The sequence below is a fragment of the Rhea pennata genome, chromosome 3, assembly GCF_028389875.1.
Source record: "Rhea pennata isolate bPtePen1 chromosome 3, bPtePen1.pri, whole genome shotgun sequence".
Lineage (NCBI taxonomy): Eukaryota > Metazoa > Chordata > Aves > Rheiformes > Rheidae > Rhea > Rhea pennata.
The window spans coordinates 70,186,570-70,208,070 of NC_084665.1; the positions used below are offsets into that span (position 1 = coordinate 70,186,570).

At 38.9% G+C, this 21,501-nt stretch overlaps 1 protein-coding gene across 2 annotated transcripts in view; it reads left to right on the top strand.

Annotated features, from left to right (window-relative positions):
- ECHDC1 (ethylmalonyl-CoA decarboxylase 1) overlaps positions 1-21,501 on the top strand; it is a 41,236-nt gene extending 19,735 nt beyond the window's left edge. For both annotated transcript variants that reach the window (XM_062572575.1, XM_062572576.1), the window contains 2 exons: positions 1,200-1,280; positions 21,034-21,501. In XM_062572575.1, coding sequence (XP_062428559.1) covers positions 1,200-1,280; positions 21,034-21,439 — 487 coding nt within the window. In that variant the 3' untranslated portion in view covers positions 21,440-21,501. The remainder of the gene's footprint in view (positions 1-1,199; positions 1,281-21,033) is intronic.

The following is a 21,501-nucleotide window of genomic DNA, read 5'->3' on the forward strand; positions in this document are numbered from 1 at the left end:
CCTTTCCTCGTGAGAGAGATGCTCCAGTCCTTTCATCATCTTAGGAGCCTTTTGGTGAACTTGCTTCAGTAGTTCTATGTGTCTCTTGTGTTGGGGAGCCCAGAGCTGGAGCCAGTACTCCAAGTGTGGCCTCACCAAGGCTGAGTAGAGGGGGAGAGGACCACCTCCCTCGACCTGCTGCAGTGCTCTTCCTAATGCAGCCCAGGATACCACTGGCTGCCCTTGGCCACAAGGGCACATACTGGCTCATGGTCAGCTTGTCCACTAGGACCAGGTCCTTCTCTGCAGAGCTGCTTTCCAGCAGGTCAGCCCCCAGCCTGTACTTGTGCATGGAGTTATTCCTCTCCAGTGACAGGACTCTGCACTTACCTTTGAACCTCATGTTGTTCCTCTCTGCCTATCTCTGCAGCCTGTTGAGGTTCCTCTGAATGGCAGCACAACCCTCTGGTGGATCAGCCACTCCTCCTAGTTTTGAATCATCAGCAAACTTGCTGAGGGTACTCTCTGTCCCTTCCTCCAGGCTGGTGATGAATAAATTGAACAGTATCAAACCCAGTATTGATGCCTTGGTGACACCGCTAGCTACAGGCCTCCAACTAGACTTTGCACCACTGATGGCAACCCTCTGAGCTCTGCCTTTCTGCCAGTTTTCAATCCACTTCACTGTCCACTCATCTAACGCACACTTCCTGAGATTACCTGTGAGGATGTTACGTGATGCAGTGTTGAAAGCCTTACTGAAGTCAAGATAGACAACATCCACTGCTCTTCCTCTCATTTACACAGCCAGTCATCCCAATTCTCATTGTCCACTTACACAGCTCAATCTTCTTTCTTGAGTGTACAGGCTTAGTGCAGATTCTCTTTTTGCTGTCTTCCCATTCTTTCTCAGAGATGGTGGTTTTAGGTATAATCTGTAACACGCTTTCTCATAACCTAATACATGACCTGCTTTACTGGGGTTTCATTAGATATTTCTCTCTCTTTATTTTATTATGAGATTACATATTAAGTATGGAATAGTCATTTTTGCATCAGTGGAGTTAGCATTGTGCTGCTTAACAGCAAACATATAACTGTGAATGAGTTGAAATGGTATGTTCTTTTTTGTACACTTAGCTTTTAGTATAGAAGTGTTATACTTGAATCCTTTTTTGTTCATAAAAGGTTAGAAGCTTGAACTTTGCTCTTTTGTGCAGGTTGCCATTGATCAGTGTTGCACTAGTCCAAGGGAAAGCTCTCGGAGGAGGAGCAGAGCTTACCACAGCATGTGATTTTAGGTAAGAATAAAATTTTAGCCGCTTCAATGTTGAGTTGTTGATTTAATGACAATATCTATGAAATCGAGGAAGCTCAAGGTGTCACTCTAACTAGGAATTGTGTGCCTGAATTCCAAAGCACTTGGAATTGGGCCTCTTTGCTTTGTAAGTAGATTTCACAGGAAGAATGACTGAGTTTCCTGATAGTACAGAGAAAAGATTAACTGTCAGGTTATACAATTTGAATCAATGTGTAAAACAAGAACAGTGATGATCTTAAGCATCTTTCTACATCATAAAAAAAGTGGTTCCAGTTCCTTGCCACTGAAATATAGGTAGGAGGACTGCAAAACTGTATCAATGTATGTCCCTTTGTGTGGCTGTCATAAAAATAAATTAAACTCTCCACTCTAGTCTTAGATTTAGACTTACAGATTTATTATTTGTAACCTGTGACTAGATGCTGTACAGTTTTTGGCACAAGAGTTTGAGAGGCAGAAAAAAGCAAATGAAGATTTGTTCCATTTTTTTCCATGCAGGTGCAGGAATTTGACAGCATGAACTAACTTGCAAAAAACAGATGGCTTTAATTAAAAAGGCTAAATGCAGAGCAGAAACAGGAAGAAACTAAAGCAATAAAATGTCACTTTATTTAAACAGTTTCTAATGTGCAAATAACCTATAGATGTAATAGGATAAGCAATGCACTCAGGTTTTCTGAAAATGAGCTTTTAGCTGAATTTCTATCTAAGAGAAAGAAATATGGTCCTTAAGGGGGCCTTTGTGCCTGAAATGAGAAAGGAATTGCCTAGAACAGGCCAAAAATACTTGTGTTTAAAAGTGATATTGAGTAAACTAGAATTTTACAATGCTATTCCAGGTATCAACAAAGGTTTTGTATAGAAGAGATGATATCCACATTGTCTGAACCACAGGAAACTAGATTGGTCTGCCTCTTTGATTGTAGCTACATAGCACTTAGTTAACTGGAAACCCAAATCTGACTCAGAGTACAGAGAACCCAGAACTTGGCCTCTGAGTACTGCTGTTGTTACAAACAGCTAGTAAACCTGCAAAGAAGCATCACATCTAACAGCTGAATCATTAACAGGAGAATGTATCTGAGTGACCTAGTAGATCTTCCTGTTTCTCTGGGTCCACTGGCAGAAACTGGATCCTGTTATCCTCGTTTAGGAGTTCAGGGAATGTGAACGTAACGTAGTGAGAATCTTTTCACTTTTTAAAATATATACTCCTTACGTTTACTCCAGCTAGCTATTTAATACACTGTATAATTATAATCATTGTCAAGTAGCTCTTACTTGCATGAAGTGAGCAGCTGCAGTTCCTCTGATGTGCTGCCATGATTTTCATAACTACAGCTGTTGATCTATCTTCCATTGCTTTCTAGCACACTAATCCGGTGCAATTTACTAATAGCAATTCAGAAGTATCAAATGGGACATAATTAGTAACAAAAGCAAGATATGGAAACACATTCTATGCAGCTATTACTCCTGAATTAAAGAGCATTCCATGATTCTAAGTTTTGGTACTGGGAGATAAAATGCTGTTTCTTTTGAAGACTATTTGAAGTTAATAGTGGAATAGGAATTCTGTCTTGAATCACTAGATAACAAAAGAGAACTTGAGAACAGACAGGTTGGAGTTTTGTCCAAGTCCTTCCGTGACTAAAATGTTTCATCATGTTCTTAAATATCTATCTAATGCTAAAAGCAGCCAAAGATAAAGTTTCTAATCCACTTGTGTTTTTCACACACTTACAGTTACTGGATAAACTAGCTGTGTGCTTGGTACTGACTTGAAATATTCTCTTATTTTTCTCTTTGCTGGTTTGTATTCCATTAACTGCACTGATGCTGTTCTAGTAGTTTACTTGTAATAGAATGGCTTATGTGCATCATGCTTCCAAAGCACATTCAACAGAGAAGGCATATCTATACTGAAGTAGAGATGTGGATAAATTTATTTTTTAAATTGCTGTGATGGTTTAAGATGTTACTGATGTATTCTTCCAGTGCAGTTCTTACGGCTAAATGTCCTTTGAGCTGTTTTCAACTAGCTCATTTTTAATTAGATTAGGGAGATCTTGCACAAACTCTAGCACTTTTATTGCTTATACAAGGGCAATAATGAAAAGTGAAAGCATCTTAGGTCATACCATCTTTGATCTAGAAGGGGATGTCTTCTGAAAACATTTTTAATTTGTAGCTGCGTTATGAATTGTTGCAGCATGACTCCGTAAGTAGCAACATCCTTTTTCTTAAAAAGTTCATAAACATGCAATTGAGCAAAAATCGTCTAGGCAAGTGCAAGGTAATTAAAATCCTTTCACGGAATCACAGAATGGTTGAGGTTGGAAGAGACCTCTAGAAATCATCTTGTCCAGCCCCCCGATCAAGCAGGGTCACCTAGAGCAGGCTGCTCCAGGCTTTCATCATCTTAGGAGCACTTTGATGGTCTTAATCCAGTAGCTGCATGTGTCTCTTGTATTGAGGAGCCCAGAGCTGTACCCAGTATTCCAGATGTGGCCTCACCAGGGCTGAGTAAAGGGGAAGGATTGCCTCCCTCTACCTGCTGGCAGTGCTCTTCCTAATGCAGCTTTGGCCACAAGGGCACATTACTTTCTCGTGGTCAACTTGTTCACCAGGAATAGACTTTTCAGAGCTTTTCTAATATGAAAGTTTGGAAGATAATGCTTCTCACACTTTAATTGAGACAAAATAATTCTGTTTTATTGTTCTTGTAGAAGTGAATAATGTGAAAATATGTATGTATAAATCTTATTTGGGCAAAGACGATTTTTACTACAGCTTTAAAAAACTTTTTTCATTGTGCCACTGCTATACATTCCCTCCAAGCCTGCGAAGACAGCTAGAGGGTTCTGCTTCCAAATGTCAGCGTACATACTAATTCTATCTGATGCTGCAGCCATTTCAGTGAAGTAAGTGCCCAGAGGACTGTGGTGTTGGGGCCTTCACCTGATTCAGTGACCAATTTTGCAGAAAAGCAAAGTGAATTATTTTCTCTGAGCTCTTTTTTGCAAAACTTGCACAATATTTTGTGTCTGCATAATGCATGAAGTTAGAGAACTGAGTTTGCAGGGTTGGTTCAAGTATTTGGACTGGATTATAGTGGATTGTTGGGCAGTAAACTAAATAGATATCTGACATAGACAGTTTGGTAATGAATCTATGGTAATGAATCTATTTCTGCAGTTAGTAGTTTATGATCTTTTGAGTGTGGTAGCTGCAGTTGGCTACCAGCCAGTAGCCAGAACACCTAACTCTAACTGATTTCTAAACTATCTTCTTTTTTATACTGGTGCTTTTGAGAAATCTGTTTTGCTACCCTTGCTTGTGCTGAGCAATATCTTACTTCATAAGAACCACCATTTTAAAGAGGCATTTGCTTTCTGAGCACTTTTATGCTCTCTATTTGTAGGAGTGGTAGAGTCTGGCTTTTAACAAGGGAGGAAGTTTCTGCTGGTAATACTCTATTGATATCAAATTGGCCTTGCTTCATTTTGATTGTTTTCTGTATTTTTGTGAAATGTGTAGTGAGGCTTATGATTACACTTTAAGGTGGTAGGCATGTTCCATAAAATACGCAAGCGATGCAATGAAATATGTTGCTGTAAAACAACAGCTTTTATGTTGTGTGTGTTCTTGTGATGACTTTAATTTTGTAAACGTACATTTACCGCATGGAATGTGATTTATACAAAATGACAGAAGCAGAAGAGTATATAACCACTGTGTAGGTAAAGGCACATTTTAAGTGACTTTTCAGTTGTAGACGCTCATACTCCTTTATATTAGATTACAGATAACTTGCTGCTCCTTAAGGAAAAAAATGCTGTGAAGGCATTAGTATTCTACAGCAAGCTTTTCCAAGAATAGGCTTCAAAATGTCAGAACACAATACACTAGCTTCTTTGGAAATATTTTGCTGTATACAAGGATTTCAGCCTTTATTTTTATCAGAAGGAGCCTTTAGGTAAACAAGATGCTACTGTTTGAATTAAGAGGGTACTCAGTGCATAGCTCTTATCATTGGAAGGAGCATGATATGACTGTAATGGGAGGGAATTCATGTGTTCATGAGGTCTTGTTAAGTCTGGTCTTGGCTAGGCACTTTTAAACATACGTCATTCAAAAAAAGTCATTCCCATTCCACATTGTCAAGAATCAATAGTAAAATCTAAGTCTTGGTTCTCACCAACTGTAGGTCCTTCCTATATTCCATGGATCCCTTGTTTATTTTAACTAGATAAAATTTCCCTTTCTTATTTGTATATATATTTATAAAAGATTATTCAAGTGAATAGGCAATTTTAGAATTTCATTGCACAGTAGTGCATCACTTCACATTTTGAAAGCTCTGGGAGGTTTGTTAGTACAGCTTTCTGACAGTTTTTTAAAGAGCATGGATTATGGTTTTAGTGTCTGCCTTTAAGAAGGCTGTTCTTATTTTTTCAAATGGTGTGACTGAAGTCTGGTTAAATAATCACAGCACCGTTAGAAAGAGACATGAGAACTTATATTTGTGGACATGTATTTATGTCTGTAGACTTTTTTCTTGTTTACCAATATTCATTTGACTTTGAATTTCACATGTTTACCATCTTCCATGCAAAGGATTTATGCACAGAGTCTGCAGTTAAAGTTTACCGGTCTTTGACTTTATTAAAAATGTGAATAACGATGACAAAATAAGAACTTTTTGCTCTGAGATTATCTTTTCATAAAGGATTTGCTTCAGTGCAGGTTTCTGTCTGAGAGGCCAAACCCTCTTGTCCTTGTTGAATGAGATTTTTTTTTTCTTATGAATGCATAACCTGTATTTTAGACCACTTCTACCACATAAGCTTGTCTTCTCTGTTGAACAGTCCTGTGTATGGCTGATTCTCTGCTGCGTAGTAATAAGAAACAGAGCTATCTCAGATAATAGAAAAGCTAGATTAGACAGACTTTTGGGAATGCAGAGCTGAAACTATAAAGTTCTCCTGGACCCATGCTGATTAGTGCTGAGACACCAAGCTGTCAATATATTGTACAGGAGCATTCAGGTTCAAGAAGAGAGAGTTTAGAAAAGGTATGAACGCACTGGAATTGTTCATTACTTTTGTATCTGTGAAGTGACCAGTCCCCAACTTAGAAAAACTAATAAACTTTTTTTTTATATACAGTCAGGTAAGTCTACATGTTGGTTAACTGAAGCCTGAGAGAAACTCATTTTCCAGTCTGCTGATAAGTGAGGTGGGATTATATTAGATTGATTTCACAAGAAGGACAAACTGCCTGAAAGCTCATGTTGATGTTGAAGGAGGGTGTCTCTGCTGCCTGTTCCTAGGTTACTGCATACCTGTAGTTTGTTAAGCACCAGTGAAGATGCCTGTGTGTGTCAAGTAAACTCACTTAAAAGAACAAAAAGGCTAGGTATTTTTGTGTGTGTTGAGTGAGTGGTTTGTAAAAAGGATGTAGTAATGGCTAGAGCCGCTGTGAAGGTGGTACATAGTGGCCAGGAAAGGAGAATGAAGAACCTGAGGGATGGGAATATAGCCATCACATTTTGGCCCTAGGGAGGTGTTTAATTGCCTGAATTTCCTCTGAAGCCACAGCTTAAAAGTGCCTAACTTTGCCCTGGGTCAGGTTCCATAGGATGTTTTGCAGATTACTTAAAGCTGTCAAACCTCTTATTTTTGTGGAGTTACTTGCTATTGAAGGACTACTAAGAAGTATTCTTCCGTTCTCTAACACTGGATAGTTAACACTGTAGGTATCTGAAGGGTAACTGTCCACATCTGATTACTGCTTATTGAAATGACCAAATAGTCACTAAAGGCTTCAAAATCTTCTTGAGTTTTTGCAAATTTAAGCAGGTGTTACTAACATACTGATCTCAATATATCTGTATTATACACATTGCCTTCACAATTGTAACTTCTAGTCTTTCTCTTAGTAATGTTTTTCTCTCCCCCCTATAATCCCAAGCAGCTCAGTATTTCAGTGAAAATTGAGGCCTACTGACTGGGCCATTTTCCCTCAGGGCATATCCAAAAATTGTGCAGAACAAGACTGCAAACTACTTGAACCTATAAATGCTGATGGCTTCAGCTTTCTTCTTCTTCCTGGATGTCATACTTGGTAAGAGATTAGTTTTTACTGCTGTAACTCAGCAGTCACAGTAATAATAAAATTATAAATTCTTGTATTAAATGTTTTTGTTTAAGAAATTTTAATGTATCCATAGTTTTATTATTAAAACTATTAGGTTTTACTTACAAGTTCTTTTGTATGCAGAGTTGTTCATATTCAGAAATAAACCCCAAATATTTAGACCAAGGGAAAAAAAACAATCGTTCTGCTGAGTCTGTGTGTGTGTCTGTGTGTGTGTCTGTGTGTGTGTCTGTGTGTGTGTCTGTGTGTGTGTCTGTGTGTGTGTCTGTGTGTGTGTCTGTGTGTGTGTCTGTGTGTGTGTGGTGGAGAAAAGATCTACCAGGGAAACTTACTCCTGGTGATAAGAGGATGTTCATATTTTTAGTCATATTTTTGGAGGATCCATGACAGTTTGCTGAAAATGCGCCTATCTCTGGCCAGCTAATCTTGAACATAACATCAGTCAGTGATCCAAAACTGTCAAGGAGGTGAAAAAGTTAAGTTAGTTTGAAATGTTGTTCTTTTAATGTTAAATCCTCCCTCACATTTATGCCTTTTTGAATACAAGTTGTCCCCATCTATCCATCCATCCATGCCTTCCCCTCCACACACTCCCCTCCCCCCAGAAAAAAAGAGAGAGAAAAGATAGCTGAGGTAGGCTTTAAAATCATGTCTGAGAAACTTAAAATTTAGGTCACAGTCACTGTAATCATTTTAAAATGCAACATTTATTTTTGAATGAAATTATTAACCTAGTATCCTGACAAAATGCCAACATATCATTATAGTTTCATCCCTAGTGATTTCAAATAAGAGTATGATCTCTTTCCTTTAGTCAGAAATTGTTGTATAGGATAATGTGCAAATTCACACTAAGAAGTATTGCACACTGCTGAATTTCAAAGTGTGTACTTAGGTCTTGTGAAGATTTATTAGTGATGTTGGGACACTTTTAAAATCCTTTAATGCTACGTGTTGCAGAAATGTGATATATCAAATACATCATGAAATATCACAGAATAGTTGAGGTTGGAAGGGACCTCTAGAGATCATCTTATCGAGCCCCCCAATCAAACAGGGTCACCTAGAGCATATTGCCCACTACTGTGTCCGGACGGCCTTTGACCGTCTCCAAGGATGGAGACTGCACAGCCTCTCTGGGCAACCTGCTGCAGTGCTCAGTCACCCTCACAGTGAAGAAGTTTTCACTTATGTTCAGATGGACCTTCCTGTGTTTCAGTTTGTGCCTGTTGCCTCTCATCCTATTGCTGGGCACCACTAGAGTCTAGCCCCATCCTCTTAACACCCTCCCTTCAGATACCTAGATGCGTTGATAAGGTGTGTCCCCCCCTCCCCCCCCAGTCTTGTCTTCTCCAGGCTGAACAAGCTGAGCTCTCTGAGCCTTTCCTCGTGCTCCAGTCCTTTCATCATCTTAGGAGCCTTTTGGTGAACTTGCTTCAGTAGTTCTATGTGTCTCTTGTGTTGGGGAGCCCAGAGCTGGAGCCAGTACTCCAAGTGTGGCCTCACCAAGGCTGAGTAGAGGGGGAGAGGACCACCTCCCTCGACCTGCTGCAGTGCTCTTCCTAATGCAGCCCAGGATACCATTGGCTGCCCTTGGCCACAAGGGCACATACTGCCTCATGTCCAACTTGTTGTCCCCCATGTCCTTCAGAGCAGCTCAGACCTTGTAACTCTTAGGACTGATGTCAAAAAATCCTATTTCTTTCCGGTCAGCTTGTTCCAGGAAAATGAGATGATCTTTGTATTTTTGACACTTTAGATGGCAGTCTCTGAGCCAGATCACTGGAGAGCTTCCCCTCCCTTTTCTATATCAGCAGCAGTGATGAGCAAAGAATATGACTGAAATGTCCTTGCTTTTAAGAGACTTCTGAACTTGTTCTAGGTGAATTCTTTGGTCTTGATGATTAGACCAGATTGAAGTTGAAAGTTATGAAACAGGTTATAAACGCGGGTGAATGGGCTGCAAGGAAGTATGCACTTAAAAATAATAAAGGGCAAGCTTTCAATTTGGAGAGAAGCTCCAGTGTACTACTTAATTTCTAGATGGATACTGGGATTCTGATTTAGTTAAAACATTAGATTATCAAAATCCTTTACCTCCAAATGGTCTTTATTCATCAAAGAATCTGGAAAAATAGTACTGGATCTTTTCTAATGGAAATTTTTGCTCAAGTCTAAAAGGCATATCTGTTGTTGAAAACATTTACTTGAATGAAATCCAAACAGCTCTAGTTCCTTTTTTGGAAGGAAAGACTCATGTAACATTTTAGATTTCCAGCATGAGTAATTTTCGTGTGAGCCTTACTTTGGCTTTCACTCACTTGTGTATTTGGGTTTTGGCAGCCTGTAAAGAATAGGTAAAACCACCTTCATGGAAAAGACCTGAGTGCTAAAGTCAAGATGAAAGCTACTCTGTGAGAATAAGTGTACAGTAATGGGGTTGCAATTTATCTATGTATGCGCCCCACTGACACCAGGGTAGTATAAATAAAGTTATATCTGGGAATTAGGAGGAGAGTGCTGGTAAAAAAAAAAAAAAAAAAAAAAAAGTATCAGCTGTTAGAAAGGGAGGAAAAATTCTGTGGTATCTCATGGATTGGCTGTAGTATGACTAGAGGGAGAAAAAGAGGGATTCAGGCACTACATTTTGAACGAAAAGACTGTAGTTTCCCCTTTATGGTTCTGGTGATCTGTGTTATGCTTTCACAGTTTATATTGCACACTTCAGTGGAGTTACAGCCCCCCCATGTACTTTCTATTTTATTCTCTCTGTTCTGTAAGCTTGTAAATTGTCTGTTCCTTCCCTGCCTGCACGCTAGGTGAATTGCCAAGCAGGTCGGAGGCAGCGGCCAGGAACTAGGGTGCGTTTATGGCTAATGGCAGAACTGCAAAAAGTCTTACTCCTCCATTTGTGAATTTCATTTTTCTGCTGTTTTCTTAATCTTCCCAACTAAGCTGAATGCTTGAGCTTAAAAGTCCAGGAACAGAAATAGGGGGAGCAGCATCTGGCTCATACAGCGTTCATGGCATATCCCAGTTTGCTAAGGGCAGGGCGCATGATGTGTGCGGGTTGTGTGGTGGTGCGAGGTTGTTTTACCAGGCTGCTGCCAGCAGAATGAGCATCCTGGCAAGGCCTCTCCGTGTCTGGGTGGCCACCTGGCCCAGCCCAGCCTTGTGCTGCATGTGGCCCAGAGGAGGAGGGAAGCCAGCATGCAGGTGACCAGATGCCACTGCTTATGCTACGTGTGGGAACTGGCTATGGCAATCGCATGTGGACCTCAAGAAACATCTGCCTCTGAAATGGAACAGATTTTCTTAGTTTGGTTTTCTGACTTTTTTTTTTTTTAATAAGAAAAGCTCATAGTACTCGCTCTAATACTGCTTGTGGAGTTTTAATCAGTCATGTTTTTTTGGGTGCCTGTTTCTTACCTTGTGATCTGTTAAGTAACTTAATTTTTCATTCCTGCTACAGAGAAAGACTTCCTGTAATTTCCAATATTCAGCTGCATTTATCCTTTTTTTTTAAAAGAAATGCAAGTTTTCATAGTATTTTTTTTCTTACTGGCTTCTGTAAGGCCACAGGCAAGGAAGTGTCAGCCTGAGAGGTAAAGAATCAGATTTAAAATCTTCCTAAGCCAGAACTGCCAGTGGAACCTTCATCCATAGTTTGGGGAGATTCAGGTACAGAAAGATATTAGAAGAGCCATCTTTCTGGCATGCAGGCAGTATTATGATAAACATCAGCTGTAGGAGACTTTCTGGGGGGCCTTACCTATCTTTTCCTGCTTGATGCTGCCTTTCTCCCCTTGCAGGGTATTGGCAACAGTTTCTTTACTGGTGTTTTCTTTTTTTTTTTCTTTTAGAATCTCTCTCTCAAGTCAGCAGTCTTTCTGGCCCCCTTTTAGCCACTGTCCTTTGGTCAGGGAAGTGCTTGAGAAACAAATCTTTTTTTAGTTCTCAGGTCATTCTTATGCAATGATGTTCTGGGCCAATATTAGTCTGGTTCTCGCCAGATTGCACAAAGCGTTCCCTGTTGTGTTAACCTACCCCTTTTTGCTGCTGCTGAGTATTATCTTAATTTTTCTCGGTGCGGGCGTTGCTTCTGATAATAAGCTGTTTTTCTGGGCGTGCAGATTTCTCTATCTGCCTACCATAATTTAACCCTTGTTTGTCCAGTGGATCTTTTTCCACTGACAATACTATTTTTGTGCTTCTTCCCTGGAGTTATGTTTTTTTTTTTTATTTCTGCTGTGTGCTCTTTTCTACCTACTCTTTTCATCTTATCACATAACACTGTTATGCAATCAATGTTCAGCTTGAAATGAGTAATCTTACAACCCCTTTGAGTATTCTGTTCCTTTTGGAGGCTCACTTTCCATAGGATATCTTAAAATTTGGGCAATAGATGGTAGAATTATCCACAACTTCTACCCCTGTTTATGCTTAGAGACTAAGTTGCTTCTGAGATGGCTCATGTCTATTTAACATTTTCTGCTTTTTATTCCAGCTCTACTTGAATTTGTTACCTGCAGCTTTTTTTATTATTATTATTACTACAGCTCCCCATTTTTTTGATCCATGACTTCACTCTCAAAATTTTAGTATGTACCAAGTGTCTTGTGCATTTAGATGAAAACGTGATCTTGTCATTCCTTCCTCTGCCTTTCATTTGACTCTGGGTTATGCGAGAAAGCATAAGAGTCATGTTATAAATAGTCATTTAAAGGCATTCCTTGAAGCATGCATCTCTTTTTGTTTAGTCCTTCTATTCCTCTATGGGAAGTGGAGAGGGATCTCCCACCCGTGTTAACGATGTTAATCTCTGGTTCAAGAAAATAAACCTGTAGTTAGGTGTCTATCTCTTGGTGCTGGTTTTGACCCTGATTCTTGGAGTTCCATAAAATGCATTAGAAAAACTGACTGGAGGACAGCAAAGAAAGCTAAAGGCAAAGCTTGTTTACTGAGATTTGAGATATTTTCTCCTAGGCTACTTCATGTAAATTTTGATTCTGAGCTTTAGTTGGAGGTTTAGGGGAGAGGGGGAAGGGAGAGAATGGATGCACTAAGAGTATTACAAAATAATTCTGTAACTGTAAATAATATTCCATGTAATTTGTAAGGCAGTTTGAAAAGAGCTGTGAGAAAAGTGAGCTCTCATGTTAGTGAGATTTCTTATGCTGGCATTAAACTTGGTCCTTTGACACTGAGTTTTAGAAAGTATCTAGAACACACGGTACTTGAGGGACTTGGTAGGATTTTTTTATTTTGATTTTTTTTGATATAATTTTAATTTATTTAAATCTCAAGTAAAGAAGTATTTTTTTTTTAATCACTGGAAGGATTTGAGAGGACTGACTTTCTAATGAGTTTCTTAAAATAGTAGCTGGACCTACTTCTTTCTATTGCATTTCTGAAGTAAAGATTACAGATTAAAGCTCTTCACCTTCATGATTTGTATGCTGTGAACAGGAGAGATCATGAATATGTGCAGTCTTCTCATAAGCTATTGAAATTTGGGGTTACAGAGCAGCTTACTGCAGTTGTATCTAGGATCTGCACAAGGGACATAGGTTCCCAAAACTCTCTTAAATGGGTTTCTCTTTATTTTCACACCTAATTATTCTTTAGTGGTTACCATTTAGATATCCATTAATTGAATTTTTGTTGCTAAAGAATTAAGATTTTGGGGAACTTGAGACTGTTGCTTTGATTTTGTTTGAACTGTCATCAAAAGCATATTAAAAGAAATCCTTATTTTTTCCAGTTTCACTTTGGAAGCCTCACTTCATTTTGCTGCAGGGGTGAAGCAGCAGTTACTGTAATGCATTATTGTCTTATTCCTTCTCTCTATTTGGCAGAAAAAGAAACAGCACTCCATCAGACAGAAGATAGGGGGGTGTATTCATGCTGGTGAGCTTTTGTGGGAAAGTACAGAGAAGTTAAGACTGGGAGACATGCACTGAGCTGTTATAGTTTGAAAATCTGCTAAATCTAATTAGCAAGGAGTTGTTGATTAAGTATATAAGCAGGGCTTTCTGATCCCTTTAAAGCCTATCTAATTAATCAACTAAGACTGAAACGCAGGTGAAATTACAATCAACTTTTCTCAGAATGAATCCACTTATTAGTATTTTCAGAGAAGAAGGGTTTTTTCTTGGTGAAAGGAAGGTATAATAAGATAGCTGAATTTCAGAAAAATCTTAGCTGTTTTGTCTAGATAATCCCCTTACATTGTGCCTAGGTATTTAATTGATGGTATAGCGATAGAGACTGAAGAAACACTGCACTGTGTAGAGATAGATGGATTAATTAGTCCCAGTATGCTTTTTGGAGGAGACTGCCTTATTCTTGAGGGTCTAATCCTAACAGGATCTGTCATGAAAATTGAAGTAAGGTTTGGGAACTGCTCATCAACTGCTTTGCTGACTAGCTAAATTATTTTAGTACTGCATATTTCTTCTGAAGAATACTCTTACCACAATATCTTGCTGCTTCAAAATTCATTGATTGCAAATGACTGATTAATGCATTTGTTATTAAGGTGAAATTCTGTAATAACCATGGAAAGGGTGTGTGTTGAAACAGTGAGCAAGGCAAGGACTAGTTTTTAATTAAAAATAAAATCTGCATATGCTCTGCAATTTAAATAATCATGAAAGAATTCCTAGCCTTTCTAATAAGATTTATTGCCCTAAAAATATTTTGAGAGATTAAATACCCATACAAGACAAATTTACATTATTAGAACACAGTGTTCTAATATAATTAAGTATTGATCTTTACGTTTCTGAGTTAGGTCCCTGTTAACATGAACTGCAGCCTTATCTAGTCTGCACTCTTTTTTTGTTTTGTTTTTCAGGCCTTTTGAGGCTTTGTGATGATGTCAAGACAATGGTTCATATTCAGGTCTTGTTTTCAAGGCTATACTCAGAATTAACTTCTGTTGTTGAAAGATTCTGGAGAAGGTAGGGATGAATTTTTTTTCAGCAAATTGCCAAGGAGTATTCATGTATGAGGCCTCAGGAATTTGGATTTGTAGTGTCTTAATGCTAAGTAAGTGTAAGTGTCTTACATGCGTTAACATCTGTGCATGCTTAGTGAGGAGCATTGGTTTTAGAAATATTAAGTGGAAAGATGCATGATATCTGGTGCATCTGTCAGACTCTTAGCATTTGGAACACAGTTACCACAGGTGGATTCCAAACTAGATACCTGTTAGACTTTCATCTGCTATGCTAAGGAAAATGGGAGGAAGACAGCTAGTCTGCAGCTTTCCACACTGCAGTATATGCTACATAAACCATTCAAGATAGTGTGCAGTGATAGCAGAGCTTGACTGACTTGTGTGAAAAGTCCTTGCCCAAGCTTCATGGTACCTGCCTCTATATTCCCAATTAATTGCTCTCCAGAGTCCAGCTTGCAGTGCTGCAGCCTGCCTGCAGCAAGCCTGCTGAGCACTGCAGCCTAAGGCAAGGAACTGAATGCTTCTGAATTGGCTGGCCATATTTACAGCAAAGGGACACAAGGTGTTGGAGAGACCACCACAACTTGGAAGGAGTGAAGGGAGGTGGGAGAGCTGGGCTCTTGAATCCCTGCTCTGGCAGGCATTACAACTGCTCATCATGGGTTTGCTTGGCCCTTTGTTGGCTGTATGTAGAGCCTTATCCTGTGAAGGATAACTGAGTGACTGAAGATACTCCTACAGACATATATGTGCTCAATAGTGCAGGTAGACCTTGGTGTGATGTGCTGTGATAAACAGTACAGGGGATCCCGGCTCCTCAGACTCTATAGTTTATGCTGACCTCCAGTGACCTATGGCAGTCCCTCTGCCTCTATAAAGGTACAAGGTAGTTTCTCTCTTTTAAGGAAATATTATTTTATCTAGCTTCAACCTCTTTCCTTACCTGAACAGTGATTTTTTTTTTCAGCTATCCACTTTGAAGCTATTTTCTTTGCAAGGCCAGACATACAGTGCGTCATGTAGAAAATCTTGATTTATGTGATGCACTAGATCAACCTGAAATAAGGAGGGACTGTTGTTTAATCAGAGATCAGTTCTTTTGCTTTACAGATAAAAAAACTGGTAGTTCAGTTCTTTACTATGATGCTTTAAGTTCTAGAGCCACAACTCTCCTACTTTAACTTATTGGTACAAATAACACCTTAGCTGGCTAAAAATATCGCATCTATTGCATGTATTTGGTAGCACTTTGTATAGCTGTAGTGTTCTGTGGGTTTTGTGTGCATCAGCAAGATCAGAGGGGAGAAGATCAGATATTACCTGTGTAATTCTTTGTATCTCCTGCCTCAGTCACAGTCACTTGCAGCAGGAAACCCCCACCAGTCCTCACATCTCCTAAGCCACTTGAGATGCTGAGGAAGGTTTCAGGAAGGTGAAGTGAGGCTATGAAGTGCAATGTGCAGGTGAAATGATGGGATAGGGATTTCATTTTGAATGTTGATCAGGTGCAGTAAGAGACTAGGGAAAAAGGGGGATAACAGACACGCGTGCTCGGTTATCATCCATCATGGATTTGAGAGCTGCTGCTATTGTTCGCTGTTTGAGTTATACTCACCAAATGAAGTTACAAAATCCTAAACTAGTTACATCTGAGCTTTTGTCACTTGCAGACAAGGTCATCAAATTTTCATGCCCACCTGGCAAGATGAGTTCCATTTGCATGATAAATATCATGCACAGATAAAATAATATTTGATCTCTGATGAATTTTAGAATTTGCACTTCCTGGGAGAGTTTATTTTAAAATACTGTATACTGAGGCATAGCATGGCTGTTGCTTAATTTAACAAGAGTTAATTAAGCTGATGCCATATTGATGAGTGTGTTAGAAAAACATACAAGCTGTGGAAAGTCTATGACCAGATTATATATCAACTTTGTTTTTTCTATTGTTTGTTCCTTAAAAAAAATGTTTGGCCCCAATAACCTTCTTTCTGTTACCATTTTCTTTGTGATTTTCTTTTCTCTTTAATGTCTGTCTTTTCTTGTGCTTAAAATAGTTGTGTATGTGGTTTGGATGGTTTGTTGAAAGCCTTTGATGTCAATACCATGTTCCTGCTGATTTCACTAAGTAATGACAGTAGGCCAAAATGACCATGACCATTGCTTTTCACATGTCTGGATGTCTTGCCATCTATATTTGCATAAATGTATAGTTCTATTTTAAATTTTGTTATTATTTCTATTTATATAAACTCTTGATCTACAGCATGGTAAAATTGTGGATGTGTTTCAGTTGTACTGTATGACCTTTGAGTCTGCTTTTGGAGAGTTTTTTGTTTTGTATTCGTTCAGTTACCTGGTAGATGGATGTTATCAAAACTTTGGATGCAGGTCAAGATATTAGATTTGGTGAGGGAACTTACTGCAACCCCAAAGGTATAAGCTTTGCTTATTTGTGTTGGTTGGTAGGTTGAGAGCAAGTGGTAAGAAGCCACAGGAGGCCAAGGTATTTGTGAGAGAGATTAAGATAACCTACTGCAATTTTGGCTGCCCTCACTCAATATAACCGTAAATGAGAACCAGGTTGTACAGCACTGCATGGTGCTAGCCTCCTCACTCCAAGATGCGTCAGAATCATGCCTGCTAATAGGACAAGGTTGGAGCTAAGGAGCTCTGTCCTTACGTGACACTGGAAGTCAAACAGGGATGGGAACAAAATCCAGATTGCTGATGACACATTTAATGTTTTAGGCATCCTTCTTCTGTCATGGGTTCCGGAAGCATAGCAGTAGGAGCTTTAAAAATATATAAAATGGAAGAAGTCTCTAATAAACTTCATTAGTGCCTTGTCAGAATGCTGAATATAATTCATACCTCAGAAGTCTAGGAATGATGAAGTAAGATCTGGCACGGATGTTAGTATGGTCTTAATTCTCCCTAAAGAGTTGATTATACATGTTGGAACAGTTCAGTAACGCAAACACTATAAAAAACAGATATGAAAAAAATAAGAAAATACATTTTTGTTAGCATTACCTTTTTGGCCTTCATTGTATCTGCTTCAGGTATCTGAAAGATGAAGCGAGTACTTTAGCGCAGGAAGTCATAGCTGTTAACTCACAAAAAGTGCAGTCTTTGAAGAAGCGTGTGTATCTATTTAAGTATGGGATTTGTTAGGATGTATTGTTAATGGCAAACAAGGTTTTCTTGTCACAAGCATTGTTGGTGATAAGATGTGACAGTCAGTAGTTTGTAGGCATGATAAAATGACACAGAGTATTTGAAGGAACCTTCTGATCAAAGGTGAAGGTCTTGTAACATTTAGTGAATCTGAGAATATTTTTAAAAGTACAGCAGGAACATTTGCTGTGACTCTTGTTTGCTTTAGATGACTAACCCAAAATTGTATGCAGCCCATACTGGCTCTACTTGCCATAGAATTAAGTGTTCTGAAACGTAGCATAACATAGAATAAAGTGTAACATAGAATTAAACAAAGAATTAAAGTGTTCTGAAAGTTTGCACTTCTGTGCTTACATGTACCTTAACTTTTGCTTCTAATTTAAGATGCAAGGATTTAGGTACACTTCATGTCTCTCAAGGATGTTTCTCTGTAAGGTCTTAAGATCCTTAACTTGTGAGTTCTGTTCAATAAGTAATTTTTCTTGTGCCTAGGAGCCTAGTGGTATGACCTTTCCCTGAGATATAGGAGACCTAGATTTTAGTTTCTTGACCTGGAAGGCAGGAACAGGCATATGGAGTCAAACCAGAGGTTCATTTAGTATTCATCTGGTCTTCTGTCTCTGGCAAGGCTAGTACTAGATGTATAAGATATAAACAAACAGCTTAAGAATAGAATGGTACTTACATTTTTTTGACTTCTTGAAGTCTGCATCTTTGTGTTGAGTAATGCTTGATATACTTTTCTTACATAAATTCAAATTAGATCTACCATGTCTGAGAAAATAGACTCAATTTTTTTCAGAAAATAGAAGGGAAATATTTGTACAGGGCTGCAGCTAGTGAAGTTCTGAGAGACTGGCCCCAGGCGGGCTTAGCTGTGGTATATGCACTAGCTTGGACATAGGAACTGAGTGCTGTAACTAACACAAAAGTTTGGTAGTTTAACTTCAGGACAGAATTCATAACTGAAAAGTCTGAAAAAACACAGAGACCTTTGTTAAGTCTTAAGACAGTCAAAGACTACTTTTACACCTCTGTTGACTACTACTTGCTTATCATACTGGTTTCTGAGGAGCTGGTTCAAAGGTGCTTTGTAGGAAGAGGTGAGATGCTGAAAATTGTAGCCTCACTGTCTCTCTATGGATTTAACTGTTCAGCTATTTATTTTCTTGTAATGATTTTTGGTTCCATTTTTTTCAGGAGGTGAAGACTGAGCAGGATAACATCACATACTAAATTCTTTCAAGCTTTGTCTTGTTGACTCTGATTGTTTTGCTGTGCTTCTAATGTAAAATCTGACTCCATGTGTGAACTTCAGAGTGTGCTGACAGAGCTTCCTAGCTGAGTCCATATACTGCCCACACACATTCTCTGAAAGGTCTGTCTTTAAGGCCTGAATCTAAATGCCTGGGATAAGCTAAGATTCAAAAAGCACAACAAGTCGTACTGACCTATTGTGGCTGTATTAAGCAACTGCCTGCAGATTGCCTATCATCAAAAAAGCCTTAGTTTGCTGCACTTTAACACTTCTAATGTTTCACATTAACACTTTAACACTTCTAATGTTTCACATTACTCAGCATAGCTAGAATTAAACCCTTAATAATGTTTTCATTATTGCTTTCCCAGTAGGACATTGGGTGCCTGTAATGTAGTAGTTGAGATAATCCAAAGTGAACAACATCAGTTTGTGGAGGATTAGAGCCATAACTGACTTTCAGCAGAATCCAAGGAAGTTTAAAGAACCATATGATTATGTAAATGGATGATGCTGTAGGGATAGGAGGGGAGTTATCATAGGAATTTCTTCAAGAAAAACCAAATTTGTATCATGAGCCTATCCTTTTTTTCATCTAAGGTGCAGCAAATTGCAAAGTAAGCTAAGCCAACAAAGGAATTTTGGAATACTTGCAAAATCTTCCTTTTGAAGAGAACAGACTTGAATTTCTTGGGAGTTGCTGGGTTTGAGGAGCATTTGCTTGTGTTAGCTAAAAGCCTTCCCTCCCCTGCAATACTCTATTTTCCTTTTGTCACACAACCTTCCTCCACTGATCTCTACAAAATGGCTGTCATGCAATCTGGCTTGTCAGCTGTTGCCTTTGTACATTGTGTTGGGTCTGGGATAAAGTTTAAGCTCTTCAGCATTGGTGCTTTGTAATGTTGTGAATGCTGATAGTGCTTTGCTTAAGGAAAAAACAATCAAACAAACTGATACTAAGCAGATCTGGAAACTGAATGCCTAGGAATAGTTGCATTTTGAAAGTTTTTTTTTCTTTGTTTCCCCTTTTACAGATACTTACATCAGTATTTTCATTATGGAAAACTGCATTGTTAGGAAACAGGCTTGTATGTAGATTTTAGTATTACATGATTTATCTTCAGAAAGCCAATTAGTGATTGGGTGGAAGTTAATCTCCTACTTTGCAAGGATATTTTACATCTTTTGTCTTAGAAGTAGCAACAAGAAAGCATTCTGCAAAAGAACATACTAAGAAAGAGCAAGAACTTGTCTGCTTCTATACATCTTTTCAGTGTATTTGTTAGAGGCTTTTTCTACTAAGCTAGTATGTGTCACTGTGAACACTATGCAGAGAGAGCACAATCCGCTGCTGCAGAGCTCCTCCAGGGAGACAGCTTAATCAACCCAAGGGTGAATTCTAACATAAGGAAGGTGACAGACTATAGAAATGAAGCAAAGATGTGAAATCTTTGGAAATAAGTATGTGATTCTACCTTCTGGAGTGGAGCAATTCTATTACACATTGTAAGGCATAAATAGAAAGCAATTCTATTATACATTGGAAGGCATAAATAGAACATCCATCCTGACTTCCTTTACTGTAGTGAATAGTTAGGAAATCAAGCTCAGATGCACTCTCTAAAACAGGGAACAACTATGAAACTAGGCTATAATCAACCAGATGGGTGCTGACAAATCTTCCCCATTGCAGATCACTACTAAGCGCATGATCCATCCTCAAGATATCAATTTTGTGCTTTAGTTTAGTTTGCTTGTTTTTTTTAGCCAAAACCTTGTTGTTTTAGGCATGAATTAGCAAGGCAGTGTTGGCACAGTGAACAACTGTAATATGCCCTCCATCTTAGCAATTTCATCCTCTTTTCAAACAGTTTTTAGAGCTGGCTTCTGATTACTGGTATCAGTACGGGAACTGAATGTACTTTTACTATTTACTTCATTTTGAGAAGGGCCGAGAGCTGCAGCTTAAGTCACTGGATAATGTAAAAACTAAGCTGTTCCAGGTACCTATTGTTTAGAAAGCTCTGGCTGTAATCAGCACGCTGTCAAGTTTTAGTATCCTTTTGAGACAGAGAAGGAGTAAACAGAAAAGCGAATGTTGGAGAGCTGAGCACTGAAGTTGATGCACAGAATGACCTCTGAATGTTTGTTTTCCATTGACAGGCTGATGACTCCTGGAAGTGAAATTCGATTTGTCCATAAGCAAATGGGTCTAGTCCCAGGCTGGGGAGGAGCTACCAGGCTAGTGCAGATTGTTGGCAGTGGAGCTGCCCTCCAACTACTGAGTGGTGCCGTCAAGGTGGACCCTGAAAGAGCATTGCACCTTGGACTTTCAGAGAAGACTTTGGTGTCTTCAGATGAAACTGAATCATTAGAAGAAGCCCAAGCCTGGTTGAGTCTATACACAGAGGGTCCAGCCAGTGTGATTCAGGCTGTGAAAAAGGTGGTTAGAGCAGCAAAAGAACTACCACTAGAAGCTGCCTTAAGGACAGAAAAGGAGGTTTTTGGAACTGTATGGGGTGGGCCTGCTAATTTGCAAGCACTGGTTCGAAGACCAAAACATAAGTGATTGTCAATGTATAAGAAATTTTCTTGATCACAAAGCTTTCACTAAAACAGATGTTAAATTGA